This window comes from Cebus imitator, unplaced genomic scaffold, assembly GCF_001604975.1.
Source record: "Cebus imitator isolate Cc_AM_T3 unplaced genomic scaffold, Cebus_imitator-1.0 Scaffold218, whole genome shotgun sequence".
Taxonomy (NCBI): Eukaryota; Metazoa; Chordata; class Mammalia; order Primates; family Cebidae; genus Cebus; species Cebus imitator.
In genome coordinates, this window is record NW_016107533.1 from 1,183,859 (window position 1) to 1,203,795 (window position 19,937).

The 19,937-nt window shown below is 40.3% G+C and overlaps 1 protein-coding gene across 1 annotated transcript in view; it reads left to right on the top strand.

Annotated features, from left to right (window-relative positions):
• B3GAT2 (beta-1,3-glucuronyltransferase 2) overlaps positions 1-19,937 on the top strand; it is a 98,049-nt gene that overhangs the window by 33,452 nt on the left and 44,660 nt on the right. Inside the window, exon 2 of the mRNA XM_017549416.2 lies at positions 13,027-13,171. Coding sequence (XP_017404905.1) covers positions 13,027-13,171 — 145 coding nt within the window. The remainder of the gene's footprint in view (positions 1-13,026; positions 13,172-19,937) is intronic.

The following is a 19,937-nucleotide window of genomic DNA, read 5'->3' on the forward strand; positions in this document are numbered from 1 at the left end:
TGTGTGTGTGTGTGTGTGTGTGTATCTCCATGTATCCAGTAGTGGAATTGCTGCATCACTTGGTAGCTATTTTTAATATTTTGAAAAGCTTCCATATTGTTCTTCACAATGGCTATGCCAATTTACATTCCCACCAGCCATGTACAAGGGTCCCTCTTTATGCACATATACTTTTTTTTTTTAACATGGATATCCATTCATTCCAGCACTATTTACTGAAGAGATTATCCTTGGTTCCCCCATTGAATTGTCTTGGCATATTAGCCAGAAATCAACTGACTATAGGTAGGCGGAACTATTTCTAAATTCTCTAGTCTCTTCCATTTATCTATATATCCTTACACCAATGCCACATTGTCTTGATTTATATGACTTTATAATAAGCAGAGCCCGGTCAAGCCTCTCCTAGAGGGTCCATACCAGAATTCACAAATACATATGACTTAAAGCAAGTAACATAATTAAGTGAAGCTGTCTTGTATAAGCAGTATTACTTTATTTGTATTAAAATTTAAAGGGCTGAAATTTCTATTTTATATATATATATATACAGCTAGTACTCGACTTAAAACCACGATTGGGACCGGTAGACCGGTCATAACACGATTTGGTCGTAAGTTGAGTAGGCTATAGGTACAGTTGAAATGGTGCACGCGGAGATGGTAGTGCTGCCAGAAGCTGGTCCGCACTGTCATACGCCCAGCTGGGCAACGTTTGCGCTGCCGTACGCAGAGCAGTCGTGGCTAGCGATTGTGGTCGTAAAGTGGAATGGTCGTAAGTTGCATAGGTCGTAAGTCGATCAATACCTGTGTGTGTGTGTGTGTGTGTGTGTGTATATATATATATATTTTGCATTTTAGGTTTTGGGGTACATGTGAAGAACATGCAGGATTGTTGCATAGATACATACATGGCAATGTGGTTTGCTGCCTTCCTCCCCATCACCTATATCTGGCATTTCTCCCCATGTTATCCCTCCCCAACTCCCTACCCCCCTGCTGTCCCTCCCTTAGTTTCCCCAAACACACCTCAGTGTGTGATGCTCCTCTCCCTATGTCCATGTGTTCTCATTGTTCAACACCCGCCTATGAGTGAGAACATGCGGTGTTTGATTTTATGTTCTTGTGTCAGTTTGCTGAGAATGATAGTTTCCAGGTTCATCCATGTCCCTACAAAGGACACAAACTCATCGTTTTTTATGGCTGCATAGTATTCCATGGTGTATATGTGCCACATTTTCCCTGTCCAGTCTATCATCAATGGGCATTTGGGTTGGTTCCAAGTCTTTGCTATTGTAAACAGCACTGCAATGAACATTCATGTGCATGTGTCCTTATAATAGAACGCTTTATAATCCTTTGGATATATACCCAAAATGGGATTGCTGGGTCAGATGGAATTTCTATTTTTAGATCCTTGAGAAGTTGCCACACTGTCTTCCACAATGGTTGAACTAATTTACACTCCCACCAACTGTGTAAAAGTGTTCCTATTTCTCCACATCCTCTCCAGCATCTGTTGTCCCCAGATTTTTTAATGATCCCCATTCTAACTGGTGTGAGATGATATCTCAGTGTGGTTTTGATTTGCATTTCTCTAATGACCAGTGATGATGACCATTTTTTCATATTTTTGTTGGCCTCATATATGTCTTCTTTTGAAAAATGTCTGTTCATATCCTTCACCCACTTTTGAATGGGGTTGTTTGTTTTTTGCTTGTATATCTGTTTTAGTTCTTTTTAGATTCTGTATATTAGCCCTTTCTCAGATGGGTAGATTGCAAAAATTTTTTCCCATACTATTGGTTGCCGATTCACTCTAATGATGGTTTATTTTGCTGTACAGAAGCTCTGGAATTTAATTAGATCCCATTTGTCTATCTTGGCTTTTATTGCCATTGCTTTTGGTGTTTTAGTCCTGAAGTCTTTGCCTATGCCTATGTCCTGGATGGTTTTACCTAGGTTTTCTTCTAGGATTTTTATGGCATTAGGTTTTATGTTTAAATCTTTGATCCATCTGGAGTTAATTTTAGTGTAAGGTGACAGGTAGGGGTCCAGTTTCTGCTTTCTGCACATGGCTAGCCAGTTTTCCCAACACCATTTATTAAACATGGAGTCCTTTCCCCATTGCTTGTTTTTGCCGGGTTTGTCAAATATCAGATGGTTGTAGATGTGTGGTGTTTCTTCTGGAGTCTCTGTTCTGTTCTATTGGTCTATGTCTGTTTTTGTACCAGTACCATGCTGTTTTGATTACTGTATCCTTGTAGTATAGTTTGAAGTCAGGTAATGTGATGCCTCCAGCTTTGTTCTTTTTGCTTAGAATTGACTTGACTATGTGGGCTCTCTTTTGGTTCCATATGAAGTTTCAGGTGTTTTTTTTTTTTTTTTCAGTTTTATGAAGAAGGTCATTGGTAGCTTGATGGGGATAGTGTTGAATCTATAAATTACTTTGGGCATTATGGCCATTTTCACAATAATGATTCTTCCTAACCATGTCCATGGAATGTTTCTCCATCTGTTTGTGTCCTCTCTTATTTCGTTGAGCAATGGTTTGTAGTTCTCCTTGAAGAGGTCCTTTACATTCTTTGTTAGTTGTATTCTTAGGTATCTTATTCTCTTTGTAGCAATTGTGAATGGCAGTTTGTCTAGATTTGGCTCTCTTTAAGTCTGTTATTGGTGTATAGGAATGCTTGTGATTTTTGCACATTGATTTTGTATCCTGAGACTTTGCTGAAGTTGCTTCTCAGTTTGAGGAGATTTTGGGCTGAGATGATGGGGACTTCTAACTATACAATCATGTCATTTGCAAATAGAGACAATTTGACTTCCTCCTTTCCTATTTGAATACCCTTTATTTCTTTTCCTTGCCTGATTGCTCTGGCTAGAACTTCCAAAACTATATTGAATAGGAGTAGTGACAGAGGGCATCCTTGTCTAGTGCCAGATTTCAAAGGGAATGCTTCCAGCTTTTGCCCATTCAGTATGATATTGGCTGTGGGTTTGTCATAAATAGCTTTTATTATTTTGGGATATGTTCTGTCAATACCTAGTTTATTGAGAGTTTTTATTTTTAGCATAAAGGGCTGTTGAATTTTGTCATAGGCCTTCTCTGCATCTATTGAGATAATCATGTGGTTTTTGTCTTTGGTTCTGTTTATGTGGGGAATTATGTTTATACACTTGCGTATGTTGAACCAGCCTTGCATCCCCAGTATGAAGCCTACTTGATCGTGATGGATAAGCTTTTTGATGTGCTGTTTCAATCTGTTTGCCAGTATTTTATTGAAGATTTTTGCATCTGTGTTCATCATGGAGATTGGCCTGAAGTTTTCTTCTTTCGTTGAGTCTCTGCCGGGTTTTGGTATCAGGATGATGTTGGTCTCATAAAATGATTTGGGAAGTATTCCTTCTTTTTGGATTGTTTGGAATAGTTTCAGAAGGAGTGGTACCAGCTCCTCTTTGTATGTCTGGTAGAATTCTTCTGTGAACCCATCTGGACCTGGGCTTTTTTTGGGTGGTAAGCTCTTAATTGCTGCCTCAACTTCAGCCCTTGTTACTGGTCTATTCATGGTTTTGACTCCTTCCTGGTTTAGGCTTGGGAGGGTGCAAGTGCCCAGGAATGTATCCATTTATTCCGGGTTTACTGGTTTATGTGCATAGAGTTGTTTGTAGTAATCTCTGATGGTGGTTTGTATTTCTGTGGAATCTGTGGTGATATTGCGTGATTTTTCATTTATTAATATTTTGAATCATGTCCCTTTCTCACATTTCTCATTTTTCTTATTATGGTTTATTTTTAATGGTATCTTTATATATATACTTTTCACACTAAATATTTAGAAACATTCACCATTTTCATACATACAAAAATATTGCCTCCATGCATTTTTGAAATGCATGGCCCATTTGATCTGGTTTCAGTTTCCCACTTCAAAGAGAGGAATACACTATCTCCTGTGACAGCATCAGGTGGTTAATGAATGTTGATTGGCATGCAGACACAGCATTGGGACTGCAGTGAGGAATGATGAGGACACTGTGGCAACGGGGGAGGGTTAGGCCTGCTGAGAGGGGCACAGCTATTCTAGGCCACTTTCATAATATGTCAAGGGTACCCAAATTCACCGTTATTTATTTTGTTGATCAAATTGTTCCAGGTTTGTCCACTAGGAGCTGTTTCATTTGGCTATGTCCCTCTGAAACACACCCACCAATGTGGGTTTGTTCATTTTTTTATTATTTGAATGCTTCTTTCCTTTCTGGCTCCTCCAGGCTCATCTGTATATTTCCTATCCCAGCCCCAGAATCAGCCATTTCTCTAACAATCCCTGGTTTCTTTTGTAAGAGAATGGCATTAGAAAATGCCACAAAGGTAAAGTGTCATTCTCATCACATCATAGCAAGGGTACATACTATTAACATGATTTACCACTATGGATGTTACCCTTGATCATCTAGCCAAGATGGATGCTGAAGTCATTAGGAGGGAGATGCAAGAAAGAGGAAGAAAAGCAGACTTTATGTTAATTTTCAAGCTTGTTCCAAAGGAAAGTTATGGGTGTGTTTGATCATATAAATATTGCTTTATTTTAGAAAATATAACATGCTTAGGGACAATGAAATTGGAAAGAATCCTTGCTTCCAAATCATGACCTCTGTATTCAAGTCTTCATCATAGTTGCACTGTTCTTTCCTTTTTGTTCTTAGTTCATGTGTCCCATTGGATTTGGTGGGTTTCATTTGTTTTTTGCTATTGAAATTGTTAGTTTAAAAAACAGGATACAGAATGTCACATTTGTTATTTTAACTCCACTTCTTGAGGTTGCCTATAGCATTTTAAATTTCAGAAGATCAAGAACTTTATTCATTTCCCTTTGGAAAAAAAAAAAACAAGATTTTAACTAGTGGCATGTCTTCAAGGAAGCTAAAGGCATTTAACTTTTTCTATTTTACTCTAAGGGCATTCTGATGATTGCCTGAATATGATCTTCTAAGTGTTCCAGTCCCTGCCGCTGGCTGTTAGCCATCTCCTATGGAGGGTTGAAAAGGACATAGCTGAAAGCTGCAGAAAGAAAAGTTTGCTAAAGAAACAGACACTGCCAGCCTGGGCAACATAGCAAAACCCTGACTCTACAGAAAATTTAAAAATCTGGCCAGGCATGGCATGCCTATAATCTTAGCTACTTGGAAGGCTGAGGTGGGAAGATTGCTTGATCCCAGGAGTTGGGGGCTGCATTGAGCCATGATTGCATCACTGCACTTCCAACCTGGGTGACAGAGTGAGACCCTGACTCAAAAAAAAAAAAATGGAGCTGGTTGTTGGTAAGGGTCACCAGACTGGAGTGCATGGTAGTCACCTGCCTCCTTCTTTCCTAGAGAATATGACAACGTGATGAATAAGCACCACCACCCTGGAATAGTTTAAATGGCATTCATCCTGGAGGAGTGTGCACATGCACCAAATATATCTTGTGTGTCCTTTGTAGCCATTGGGTCTATGGAAATTACTCTGGCTGTGCGTTTGGTTGATTAACATTGCTATGCAAGCTCTGTCCATATAGTTGAGGGTTATTGCAGGAGGAATACACCACAGCGTATAACTTTGGCCTTGAATAAATGGAAAGAGAGTGCTTTTGGGGGACAGACCTGTTTGTAATATTATAACTCTTATAAATACATGAATTGCTGTCCCTTTATCATAATATCCATTGCTTTATTTCTCTGTTTTAGATTGGAGCTCACACCAGGGACTTGAGGTTTTGCTTGGTATGTAACTGCTATTTCGTGATGAGAAAGTTAGCAAAGCTTTAAATACTGAGAATATTTCAGTTATATGAAGATACTTTCAATAGTCAATGTTGTTACATTTCCACCCCCCCTCAGAAAATAACAGGGCTGTTAAGGAGCCCTTAAAGAGCACAGATTGAATGAAAATGACACAGAACAAAGGATAGATCCCAGGGGTGAAATGAATAAGGTGTGTAAATAGCTGTGCTATTTTCCTTTGAAATATCTGGCACACTCTATGTAGTATAGTGGTCGAAGATGGAGGGGCTAATTCTGTGAGGAAGCATTCTGCATGGAATCTCAGCAGGGCATAGATGGTGAGGGCATCTGAATCTTTTTGAATTTCTAAACTAATTATATGACAAACTTTTTAAAATTTAGCATACCTGGAAATATCATTCTGCCACATCACCTGCATTTAATTTTTTATAAGGTCATCGTCTTGCCTTTAACACCCAGCCCTCTAGAAAAATGATGCATGAGCAAATGTTAGCTTTGAGTTGCTTTCAGTAATTTGGAGTGTGCTAAGCAAAACATGTATTTTCTAGCATGAAGTTGGCACAGAAATGCAAAGTTTTGCTTCTTTGATTCATCTTGTTACCTAGAACCTTCGGTCATTCTGTATTCTGTGGACAAAATCCTACATGCCTTTCACAGCCCAGCTTAAATGAAAAGTCGAACATAAAACAGGCGGAATTTCCATGGCCATATTTAATTGTTCTAGTGGTCCCACAGTCATAGTTTATTCTTTTTAATTCCTTTTAATGGCGATTTATCTTTTCCTTTTTTAAAAATGTCTTTTGCCTTCTATTCTTTTATTGACTGTCTTCCTCTTTGATTATGAGCATGTCTCTTGCACAGCTGAGACAGATACTGATTACTTGTTACATGTGGGTCCACATTTATTTTTTATTTCTATTTGTTTCTTATTCTTTCTTATTTTTATTTTTTTGAGTCAGGGTCTTGTTTCATTGCCCAGGCCAGAGTGCAGTGGTATAATCAAATCTCACTGTAATCTCTACTTCCTGGGCTCACCTCTCACCTCAGCTTTCCAAATAGCTGGAACTACAGGCACACACTACCATGCCTGGCTAATTGGGCCCACATTTAAATGACTAGTTAGTACTTAAATACTTGCCAAGAGTTGCTTCACACCTGCTGTATGCAGGGCACAACCCTATACATTCTTAAGAGAGCACCCCTTATGAGATGGGGTTTGCCCACCAGTTTTTCAGAGATTTGAATATTTAGTTTTCTGGTCAAAAGTAGTTTAGGAGCTGAAAAATCATAGCCATTTTAAGAAGATTATTTTACTCCAGAAACCCACAGTACTATTTTTATTGCCTTATATACAAAGCTATTCTGTTAATTTTTTATAAGTATGTATTAGGTTTAACTTGGTTTCTCTGTGTTTGCCATGTTTAACATTTAAGGACAAAAAATTGAAATATTTTTATTTTCTTAGTATGTCAGGGAAGAGGAGCCTGAAGTTGGAGTGAATTGGGGAGGTGGGAGGACTATATTTTTGTGAAAGTTTTAGTAAATTCCATGGGTTTTTGTCCCACCTATGGATAAGTCCTAGGATACAAAAGCAATTAAATGTTAATATTGATTCAAAAATTAAATCACCAAAACATTGCTGAGAGAAATTAAAGACCTAAATAAATATAGAGAGATCATGTTTATGAGTTAGAAAATTCAATATTGACAAGATGTCACCAAATTAATATATAGACTCAATGCAATTTCAGAATTTGCCGAAATTGACAGACTCTGAAATTCATGTGGAAATGAAAAGGATCTATAATAGTCAAAACAACTTTGAAAATGAAGGATAAAGTTCTAATACTATCTGATTATAAGACTTATTATAAAGCTATAGTAAATCATGATATTATGGCATTAGTATTAAGATCACCAAAGAGACCAATGAACCATATTAGAGCATCCAGAAATAAACCCATACATATATGCATAGCTGACTTTTGAAAAAGTTGTAATGGCAGCTCAGTTGTTCCAGGATAATTAGGTATAGTTGGAACAATTAGTTATCCATATACAAAAAAGAAAACTTCAATCAGTTCCTCATACCATATATAAAAATTAACTGAAAATGGATCATAATCTAAATATATGACCTAAAACTATAATACTTACAGAAAGGAGGAGAAAACCCTTGTAACCTTGGATTAGGCAAATATATATATATATATATATATTTTTTTTTTTCTTTCTTTTGAGGCAAGGTCTCAGTCTGTTGCTTAGGCTGGAGTGCAGTGGCATGATCCTGGCTCACTGCAAACTCCACCTCCCTGGTTCAAGTGATTCTCATGCCTCGGCCTCCTGAGTAGCTGGCATTACAGGCATTCACCACCATGCCAGCTAATTTTTGTATTTTTAGTAAAGATGGCATGCCAGCTAATTTTTGTATTTTTAGTAAAGACGGAGTTTTACCACTTTGGCCAGGCTGGTCTCAAACTCCTGACCTCAAGTGATCTGCCTGCCTCAACCTTTCAAAGCGTGCCGGGATTACAGGCATGAGCTACCATGCCTGGCCACAAAAATATTTTAAATAGAACATCAAAAGCATGATCCATAAAATCAGAAATAGATGAATTGGACTTCATCAAGATGAAAACTTCTGTTTTTCAAAAGACACTTATAAGAATGAAAAGCTGAGCCACAGACTGGGAGAAAATATTTATAAATCATATCTAATAAAAGATTTGTATGTAGAATATATAAATAACTCTCAAAACTCAATAGTAAGAAAATAACCTTTTTTTTTTTTTTTTGGAATGGGCAGATAATTTGAACTTTTTGCTTAGGAAGAGATACAGATGGCAATAAGCACATTAGTCATTAATGCAAATTAAAACCATAATGGGATGCCAGTATTAATAATACCTATTAGAATTACTGAAATTGAAGATTGACCCTACCAAGTGTTGGTGAGGATGTGGAAGAACTCGACGTCTCATATACTGTTGATGGGAATGTAAAATGGCAGAAGCACTTTGGAAAATAATCTGGAAGTTTCTGAAAAAGTTAAACATACACCTAGTACATGATCCACTCATTCCACTCCTAGATATTTATCTTAAGAAAAGAGAAAGAAATTAGCATAGACTTGTAAACATGTATTTAGTTTATAGCAGCCTTATCTGTGATAGCCAAAAGCTTGAAACAATCCAGATGTCCTTTAGCAGGTGAATGTGTAAACTGTGGTATGAACCACACAACAGAATACCATCCAGCCAAATAAAGACTGAACTATTAGTGTATATCACAAGTAGATGAATCTCTTTTGACTATGCCAAATGAAAGAAGCTATATTTACACACACACACACATTCACATACACTCCATGTGCTAAATTATTACATTCATACGAGATTCTAGAAGATTCATACTAAACTAGTGTATAGTTACAGAAAGGAGATTGGGGTTCCCTAGCAATGGGTGACATAAAAAGGGACTGGAAGAATGGATTTAAAAAGGGTACAAGGAAGCTTTTGAGCGTGCTGGGTGTGTTAATTATATTCATTGTGGTGATGGCTTCATGGCTATATATATATATATATATATATGTCAAAAGGTGTCTAATTTTACACTTAAGAGAGGACACAAACAGATGGAAAAACATTCCATGCTCATGGTTAGGAAGAGTCAATATTGTGAAAATGGCCATACTGCCCAAAGTAATTTATAAATTCAATACTATTCCCATCAAACTACCATTGACCTTCTTCACAGAACTGGAAAAACTCACCTTAAACATCATATGAAATCAAAAAACCCACATAGCTAAGACAATCCTAAGCAAAAAGAACAAAGCTGGAGGCATCACACTACCTGACTTTAAACTATACTACAAGGCTACAGTAATCAAAAACGCATGGTACTAGTACCAAAACAGAAATATAGACCAATGGAACAGAACAGAGGCCTCAGAGGCAATGCCACCGATCTATAACCATCTGATCTTTGACAAACCTGATAAAAATAAGCAATGGGGAAAGGAATCCCTGTTTAATAAATGGTGTTGGGAAAACTGGCTAGCCATGTGCAGAAAGCTGAAACTAGACCCCTTCCTTATAGCTTATAGAAAAATTAACTCCAGATGGATTAAAGATTTAAACATAAGACCTAACATCATAAAAACCCTAAAAGAAAACCTAGGCAAAACCATTCAGGACATACGCATAGGCAAGGACTTCATTACGAAAACACCAAAAGCATTGGCAACAAAAGCCAAAATAGACAAATGGGATCTAATTAAACTTAAGTGCTTCTACGCAGCAAAAGAAACAGTCATTAGAATGAACTGGCAACCAACAGAATGGGAAAAAATATTTGCAATCCACCCATCTGACAAAGGGCTAATATCCAGACTCTATAAAGCACTAAAACCAATATACAAGAAAAAAAAAAAAAGCAATCCCATCAAAATTGGGCAAAAGATATGAACAGACACTTTTCAAAAGAAGACATATATCAGGCCAAAAAACATATGAAAAAATGCTCATCATCACTGGTCGTTAGAGAAATGCAAATCAAAACCACATTGAGATACCACCTCATGCCAGTTAGAATGGCAATCATTAAAAAATCTGGAGACAACAGATGCTGGAGAGGATGTGGAGAAATAGGAACACTTTTACACTGTTTTTCGGAGTATAAATTAGTTCAACCACTGTGGAAAACAGTGGGGTGATTCCTCAAGGATCTAGAAATAGAAATACCATTTGACCCAGCGATCCCATTACTGAGTATATACCCAAAGGATTATAAATCTATCTGTTTTAAAGACACAGGCATGTATATGTTCATTGTGGCACCATTTACAATAGCAAAGATGTGGAACCAACCCAAATGCCCATCAAAGATAGACTGTATAGAGAAAATGTGGTACATATACACCATGGAATACTACACAGCCATTAAAAAGGATGAGTTTATGTCGTTTGCAGGGACATGGATGAATCTGGAAACCATCATTCTCAGCAAACTGACACAAGAACAGAAAACCAAACAATTCTTGTTCTCATAAATGGGTGTTGAACAATGAGAACACATGGACACAGGGAGGGGAACATCACACACTGGGGTCTGTTGGGGGATGGGTGGCTAGGGGAGGGATATCAGGGGGTGGGGAAGGATAATATTAGGAGAAATAACTAATGTAGTTGATGGGTGATGTATGCAGCAAACCACTACCATGGCACATGTATACCTATGTAACAATCCTGCAAGATCTTCACATGTAGCCTAGAACTTAAAGTAAAATTAAAAAAAAATTTTAAAGTACATTTTATTCTATATTAGTATTTCAGGGATCCCAGACCACCCCTTTTGGTGGTTTACTAGGACCCGTAGCACTCAGCATATAGTCATACTTAGGGCTAAGACTTATTACAGTGACATAGAAGGATACACAGGTGGATCAGTAAGGGAAAACATCAGGCAGGGTCTGGGGAATCCATGTGCAGGTTTTTGTGTTCCCTCCGTTCCTCTGAGATCACTCAGAGCCCACCTTCTCTCCAGTAGTGATAATGTAGTCAGAATTGTGCAATGATTATACCTAGGTAACCTCATTTAAGACTCAAGAGTTCGGGGTTTCATTGGTGGTTTGTCATATAGACGTTCCTTGCCCACCAAAATTTCGTATTCCCAAAAGGAAAGCAGTTGTTCAGCGTCCCAGACAGACAAAATAACCTTATAAGTGAGGAAATGTTTCAAAAGCCACATTCTTGGACACCAGCCAAGGGCCAGCCTTGCATGCAGACCTTTCTAAAGATAACAGTCTTAGGCTTGTTAACACTTTTCTGCACTCACTTGTACCTCAGCTTGTTAAAAAAAAAAAAGAAAAAATCATAAAAGTTAGTAAGAGCTAGCACAAGATAGTTGCAGTTCATTTATTGAAAAAATGATAGAGACTATAAAAAACAGTAACTTCAGATTTGAAGGAAACCAATGCAGTGAGACCCTCATTACCTGGAATGCTTCATACTCTTAAATCCTCTTTTTGGAACAAGGTAGGATAATAAGTAAAACCAGGAAGCTTGGCTAATGGGAGGTTCTAATTATTTTTAGTCTTTAATAGTATGACTTTCATTTCTATTGTATTTGAAAATGTTTCCCAAGTATATCATTTTTTCTTTCATAAAAAATTCCTTGGTTCATGATCATTATTTAACCACCACTTAACTGATCATGACTCAGTTCAGTTCTATAGCAAATAAACGGTAAAGCACTGCTGTTGAAATTATGATTACCTCAACAACAAGACCACTTCATTATAATTACCTCAACAAGACTACCCAGTTGTGCAGGTTATACCTTGTCCAAGGCACATCCAGCTGGGAGGGTGCGTGGAGCTTAGGTCCACCTCCAGCATGGAGTGTGTCTGCCCAAGAAAGGGGCACCTTTTTTCTAGTTTGTGCTAAGATGCCTTTTGGGCTGTTCAACACAAGCCCTGGAAAAAGGTGGTGGTAGCAATATTCTCCAACAGTACTGCCTAATATCAGCAAGCTTTTTGTGGGCATCTCTTTAGCCTTCAAGAAATCCAGCTAGTAACTTTCAGTTGAAGGTCATGTTTAACCAGGATTCTGCTATATGTAACAAGGACAAGCGATTCCAGTGGTCTCTAGTTTGGCCCAATTGCCCTTGAAAACAGGCAGATTTTTAGGATGTGTGTTTCTTTTTATCACTCTGGAAGAAGCCAGGTTCAGTTCTGTATCTGGATCCCATTATTAATGTCCCCAGCCAAGATTTCTGTGTATGTATAGCAATAGAAAAGTCAGAGAAAGGACAATCCTGTGGCTCCTCTGAGTGAAGTTTGTTCTTCCTACGTAATGAAGTTTCCTAAAGGGGAATTAAACTTTCTCACCTCGGAAGATAGAAGTATTGTTTAAAGCTTCAACTTTGAAACAAATAGAAAATATCTGATAGTTGCAACTCAGCTTCAAATAAGCTATGTCCGGATATTAATACCCATTTTATGAGTCCTGAACCTTGAGCCGCCAGCCCAATTTATGACCGAGTGGAAGTCATGGCACTGAGCAACCAGCCTGAAGGATGGGGGCTCCGGTCTATCAGCGGAAGCATTCTGTTTGGAAACCTTCAGCTTTTGAAATCTACGCCACTGTCAGCCCCGCTTCTTCTAAGTAGAGCACATTCATTTCCTCTGTCTTTTTCCTAAGGAAGCTTAAAACACGTATCTTTTCCCTTTTTATAGATGCGAACCACTCGCAAGGTCTCTGTCTGGCCTGTGGGCCTGGTTGGTGGGCGGCGCTACGAACGCCCGCTGGTGGAAAACGGCAAAGTCGTCGGCTGGTACACCGGCTGGAGAGCGGACAGGCCTTTTGCCATCGACATGGCAGGTGAGGAGTGTGGGTGGTCACATTTGTTCCTGCTGGACTGTTCTTATGATGCTCCTGTTTATAATGGTGTACTGAATGAAGAAAGCTTTAAAAGACAAAATTGGGTAAAATCCTAGATCATATCATATTCAGGAGATGAAATATTTAACTAAACCTTCACAACAGGCTCTTTGGTTAGATCAAGTGGAAACTGATTTCGAGGGCGATTAGAAAATGCTCATGCTGTTCCATTTTGTCACCTGTCTTTTTAGCCCACAAGCATCTATGTGGCAGCTACTGGGTTGGCCCTTGGGGATTCCGTGGTAAGAGCTAAACCTGGCTCCTGACTTCCAGGGATCTGTTTGCTGGAACCCTTTGGCTCCCTTCTCTAGAAGACCAATATATTAAAATATATCATGTTTATTGATAAATTTAATAATGATATAAAAATTGACAAGTCATATTAATGCTTATTGATACATTTAGTGCTTTATCGATATATTTAATATCTAAAATATAAACTTGGATTTCTGGTATTTCAAGCATTTATTAACTTTGAGTATAACTGTCTTAAAGTTTTTATTCCCTGAACAACCAGCTGAATTGAATTAGCCCTGAAGTAGACCACACGTTCTAAAATGCTACTTTATCATAAAGTGAATCATTTTCTGTGGGTTATAGAAAATGTTGCCTGTGATAACTGCGGAAGTATGGACTTTGAAACATGAGGCTCAGAGGCAAAAAAAAATAAAAATAAAAATTCAGTGACATCTATACTCTAAAAGATGAAGGCAGAAAGGCTCCAAAATTGATCTCATCAATCTTGGGCTCTGAAGCACAGCTCCATCAGGCTGCCAGCCTCTGCTTGCCCTATCTTCTGTGCATATTTCCCAACTGTAGTCAGGATCTCTGTGCTCAGAATTCTGATGGGATGGAGGCTCTATTCTGAACTAGATTCATCACTTTTATTCTGACAATACTATAAATCTGAGGGAGCCAGAATACGAAGAATATCAGGAGTCATCTGAGGGGCAAAGCACTCATGGATGTCTGTGTGTTGGGTCTTGTCACATTGCATCATGGGAGAAGACAAACAGGAAATTTTTACTCAACATTTAACACACATCTCCAGAGCACCAGGCCACTGCTCAGGGCCCTGCTGACCTCTCCATCCCTCCCTGTCTCCAGCTGTATGCTTTGGTCTTCAGTTCTGGCAGCTCCAGAGCTGAGCTGGCATCTCAGCCTAGGTCTATACCTGGAGACAGATGGAGGGGCAGCAGAGCCATCTTGGACAGTCCCGAGGACTCTCAAAAGAGGCCTGCCCTTGACCCACTCAAAGAGTCCATGACCCTGAAAACATAGGGAATAGCATATCTTTTAAAAATCAGGCTTCTTGCTGACTGAAGTGTACCTTTGAGCAGAAAATTTAGACCACATTAGGGAAAGTCCTTCCACTTCTGTGGGATGTAGTTTTCTTTTGAATAAAGTGAGGCAGTTGCAGGGTATGACCACGAGGGTCCTCCAGTACAGCTCTCCTTTCCTGGTGTCCCACCTTGGGACGCTCAAGTAAGAGCCCAGGCTGGCCTGCTAAGTGAGGATTGTGACTGCTCAAGCATCTGCAGACAGACTTTTGCTGCTGATCTTCCCCAGAGCCTTGTTTCAACACATGTCTCCTTACATGTGAGATGTCTGCATATTTCCTTGCGTGAATCATGCAAGGTTAGGGTAACTTGGGTAACTCTTCCTGGATTTTATTGTAGGAACTTTGTGTAGATAAACAGGTATCCAATAGACCTGTTGAATATTTGCATTGGTTCCCCCAGAATTTGCGTCACATTGATATTTCTAAAATTAAAGAGACATGTGTTTGTGCATTAGGGCTGACCTAGCTAGGACTGCCAAATTCTGTGGGAATTCTTTTTTTACATGACAGAACCAATGTTTGGATTTTTCTAAACATTTCAGTATATTTTCAAAGCATATTAAAAACATACCCATTGTAATAAAACATGAATGATTTCCTTGCTCTGTATTCATTATCCTTGTTTTAAAACAGGAATAAAGTGTCTGTCTCTAAGAAGACAACTTTTGTCACACTAAATAACTTTTTTCACTTCACACATGAACTTGCTTTGCATCTTAGCTTTCAGTAAATTATTGATATTTTTGAAAGTCTTTAAGTGTGAGTGATTTGGTTGATAGGATAATGATTCCGTTTTTGAGGCAGTTTGTTCTAAATCTAACTTGAAAATTGATGGCTTTGTTTAGATTCCACATACAATTCATTTATTCTCTGGGAAGAGGGAAAAGATCTTTTAGGCCTTCATATTCAGTTGGTGCTTGTCATCTCATTTCCAAGTTACATGTATGTACACACACACACACACACACACACACACACACCCCATCTCTAGAGGGGGAGGAGGGGGGCACATCCCTGCTGTGGCCAGGACAGTCTGAGGAGCTCTACTTTGAAAATGACTCTGTGATAGTCAAGTGAGAGGACCATATTGGAGTCTGGGTCTGTCTTGCATTTGCAAAGCGGATTAAGAGAAATGAAATTTCAAAAGCCCAAATGGAACATTTGTGGGTTTGAGCATATTTAGTAGAAACCCCCCAGAGCCTGTCCTATTTGTATTTCTTTGAGGTCATCACATAGCCCATCACTGAAAACTCATTTGAGTATCAGACATTGAAACTGTAATGTTTCATGTCATTCTAGTAGTTCTTAGACTATCATTTAATGCCATGTTGAACTTACTTGATGCTGAAATTTTGCTCTCAGATGACATGAAACATTGTTCTGAAATAATCTTGTGTTTACAACCATAATGGCAGGATTAAGATTGTTTCTGTTCCGTAGGAGGACATTTGTTTAAAACTGTGTAATGATTACTGCTTTAAAAAATTAATATGCCTGCCTACAAGATGGAAAGATAACACTGGTGGCATGCAGTTGGCTTCACAGCTGACCAGTGGTCACACAGCTCTGTCAAGACAGCGAGACCCTGGGAGGTTTCTATTGCGTACGTCGGAATTCAGTTCCTACACCTCAGGCATCTGAGGACTGGCTGAAAGTGAGGGAGTCCACACAAAGTTTTAGCTGTTTTGAAGGGAGGCAGTTAATTTCAAGTGACAGACTCACTTCAGTCACTTCCAGGAAGGTGTCAGTAAGAACCACTACTTGAAAGAACTGAGCTTAAAGCAATCTTCAGCCACACCAGGAGGTGTAGATTTGTTCAAGTTTAGAACTCAAAACAGATATTTTTTAGGAATTTTCAACATTGGCGTGTGCCTTATTCTTGACTGTAGGATGTGGCAGGTAGGACATGGTTCTAATGACAGTGTATGCAGTTCTCAGTTGAGTTGTTGGCACATAGTAGGTACTTTATTCTGCTAAAAACACAACTAGTGCAATTAGATTGTGACATCACCTGGAGTTGGTGCAGACCCCACAAGTTAGAGGGCATAGTCTCCAACAAGACTGCCCTTACTTCACATGCCCCCACATGCTGGGGAGCCCCAGGCCACCCGCACTTCTGACCAACTGACTGCATTGGGTGTTTCCCGCAATCTCATGATCCCCTCAGGTTTGCTAATTTGCTAGAATGACTCAAGAACTCAGAAGAGGGCTATACTTATACAAATTATCATGTAATTAGTGTTCTTTTTTCTTTTTTTTTTTTTTTTTTGAGACGGAGTTTCGCTGTTGCTACCCAGGCTAGAGTGCAATGCACGGTCTTGGCTCACTGTAACCTCCGCCTCCTGGGTTCACGCAATTCTCCTGCCTCAGCCTCCTGAGTAGCTGGGATTACAGGCACGCACCACCATGTCCAGCTAATTTTTTGTATTTTTAGTAGTGTTCTAAAGAATACAAATCAGGAGCAGCCAAATGAAGTGGCACACAGGCCAGCAGGTCCAGGTGGAAGGAGCAGGCTGGGAGCATGCCAGGCTTCTGTGCCTTTTCCTCATACAGGCAAAGTCTAAGAAGGTTTAGTTTTCTGTCCTAGAGTCCTGTGGGCCAGGGTGAGTCAGAGTCCTGTGGGCCAGGGTGAGTCAAAGCCCTGGGAATGGATGAGCTCCCACAGGGATAGTCCGTGGCAGCCTAGAATTGCATCCTCGGGGCAGGCATTTAAAGTGACTGCAGGGGAGTAACCAGGGAAGGAGAAAAGGCTCAGCTAGAGGGGGTTAGGGTAGGCGGTGGCGAGTTCATGGGAAAGAAGAGGTGGATGAACGATGCATTCCGTTGCTGGGTGTGGGAAGAGCAGGACCCTTGGTGAATACGGGAGAACAAGAGCCAGAGCAGAATGGTCCAAGCAAAGTTAGGTTTCTGGCCTCGTGCAGTGGCTTATGCCTGTAATCCCAGCACTTTGGGAGGCTGAGGTGGGCCAATCAACCTGAGGTCAGGAATGCAAGACCAGACTGTCTAACATGGTGAAATTCTTTCTCTACTAAAAATACAAAAATTAGCTGGGCATGGTGGTGAACACCTGTAATCCCAGTTACTCAGGAGGCTGAGGCAGGAGAATCACCTTAACCTGGGAGGTGGAGGTTGCAGTGAGCCAAGATTGTGTGACTGCACTCCAGCCTGGGCGACAGAGGGAGACTGTTTGAAAAAAAAAAAAAAAAAAAAGCTAGGTTTCTAATGGAGCAGAGAAGGAAAGATTTGATCTGGGAGAGGTTTGGGGAGGTTCTGTCTTGGCAGGACAGGGATTTGAGAGGATGTGGTGAAGGTGGGTGGCCACGAGGTGTGGGTTAGGAAGAGGAAGGGTGCAATGACTGCTGAGGTCCCCTCCAACTCGAGGGTTGTGTGATTTTGACGGGTTCTGATTCGAAGGACTGAGATGATGGAAGGTGGTGCACCTGGCATGCTTGTCTTCTTTTGGCAGCCAGCTCCGCCTCGCCTGTGGCCTATCACCGGCTCTCCGGTTGGTGGTAGTTTCTATTCAGTGGAGGTTTAAAAGGCCCTGACCTTTGTGGTGAGTGGGTAGAGAGGGGGCGTGGGGAGCATGACTAGGAGGCAGGAGGGCCAGGAGACAACTCCTTCAAGAAATGCAGCAGCACATGAGTAGGGAAGAGAGATGGTGGCAGTTTCAAGGGGTAGGACAGCTTTTTCTTCTTTCTTTAATGATGGAGGAGGAGAAATTGAAGTTTTAAGTAGTAAGTGTTAAAAGTCCCAAAGGAGAGGAAATGAGGGGAGATCAGGATCTTAGATGAACAGGCTCACCTAGACAGAGTCACGCCTGACTCCCACATAAAAGGTGAGATAAGTAAGGAAGCCAAGGGCTGGGAAGGTGGAGGGGCCAGTTGTTGGAACTGACCTTATGCCGAATGTTAATAGAGAGAGAAGTGACATTTAGCTGAATTCCACACACACTGAACGTAGCAGCCCCTGGCCTCAAGGAATTTTGTATCTGGCAGAGATAAAATGGCTACAACAAGAGCATAGCTGACGTGTCGTGGGATCGAAAATTGGTACAAGTGGAATGTTTGGGGGTTACATTTAAAGAGAAAACCACTGCCACTGGGGGAGTTCTGGGAAAGGTCTTTGGAAGAGGCAGCGTCTGAGAGGCACCTTTGATGCTAGGCCCACATCCGGGCAGGGAGTGTTCCTGGGTGAGGTGTGTTTTTGGAAGAAGAAAACCCTTGGGAAGGTAGCTCTTGTGAAGGGCATCTGTGGTCAGATGGTGAGGACCAATTACTAAGATGAGAAGATTTTCTTCATACCTGTGGACATTGGAGAGTGTGAAGTTTTTCAAGTAGGGGACTGATGTGATTAGAAATACAGTTTGAGAACCACATGTTGGCAGGTGCAGGATGAATGGGAGAGAAGGGCTGGAGCTGGAGGCTCAGGCAGTCATCTGGGTCATAAGCCCGTAGGGCAGTGGGAGGTGAGAGGAGGTCTTAAATACCACAGCCATTAGGGACTTATAAAATTTTAACAGTCTTTTCAGATTATACTCATAAATCAGCGGACATTTAGATCTTTTTAACACCTTCTTCTGTTGTAAGGTATGGTGATAAATGATGTATTAAATTTAAGTTTGGTTAGTTTTAATTGGTGTAATTTGTATACCCTTTTAGTTATAATTTATGTGCGGAAAATACGGTGAGGTTGGGTAATTAAAACATTCCGTTAACCAGAATGCCAGTTGTGTAAAAATAGAAGTCTACATATTAGGGGGAAAAAATCACATTGCCTGACTGAAGTTTCCAAGCTCAGAATTCGCTGTGGGTGTGTGGTCCCAGTGGAGGGTGTAGAGGCTGGAAATGAGGAAGACAGTGATCACGCCTGCCTGGGCCTCCTGCATCCATACCTCCTCTCTCCCATGTCCCTTCTCCCTCAAAGCAGGAGGACTCTTTCAGGAATGCAAACCGGATTCTTGGCAGTCCCTTGCTCACAGCTCTTCAGAGGCCACTCATGCTCTTGGAATAAACAATTCCTTGCCACTGTCACCTGCCAGCTCCTGCCCACCCCACCCCTGCCTACCTTACCATCCTTGTTCCTCTCTACTCAGTCTTTGTGGGCAGAGATCACTTCTCCAGCACATCCTACCCGTCCCTTTGGGGCCTACACTGATGACCCTGCCTGGAAATGCTCTTTCCTCGTTCAGTCCTCTTCATCCTTCAAATCTCAGCTTAAAGGCCACCTTCTCGGGGAAGGCTTTGCTGATGCCCAGATTAAGATAGTCCCTCCCACATTATAATGTGCTGAACTCTCAGCCTCCCACACCTGTGCACCTTGCCACAGTGGTCATACATCTCTCAGTGTGATTGTTGAGGCTCC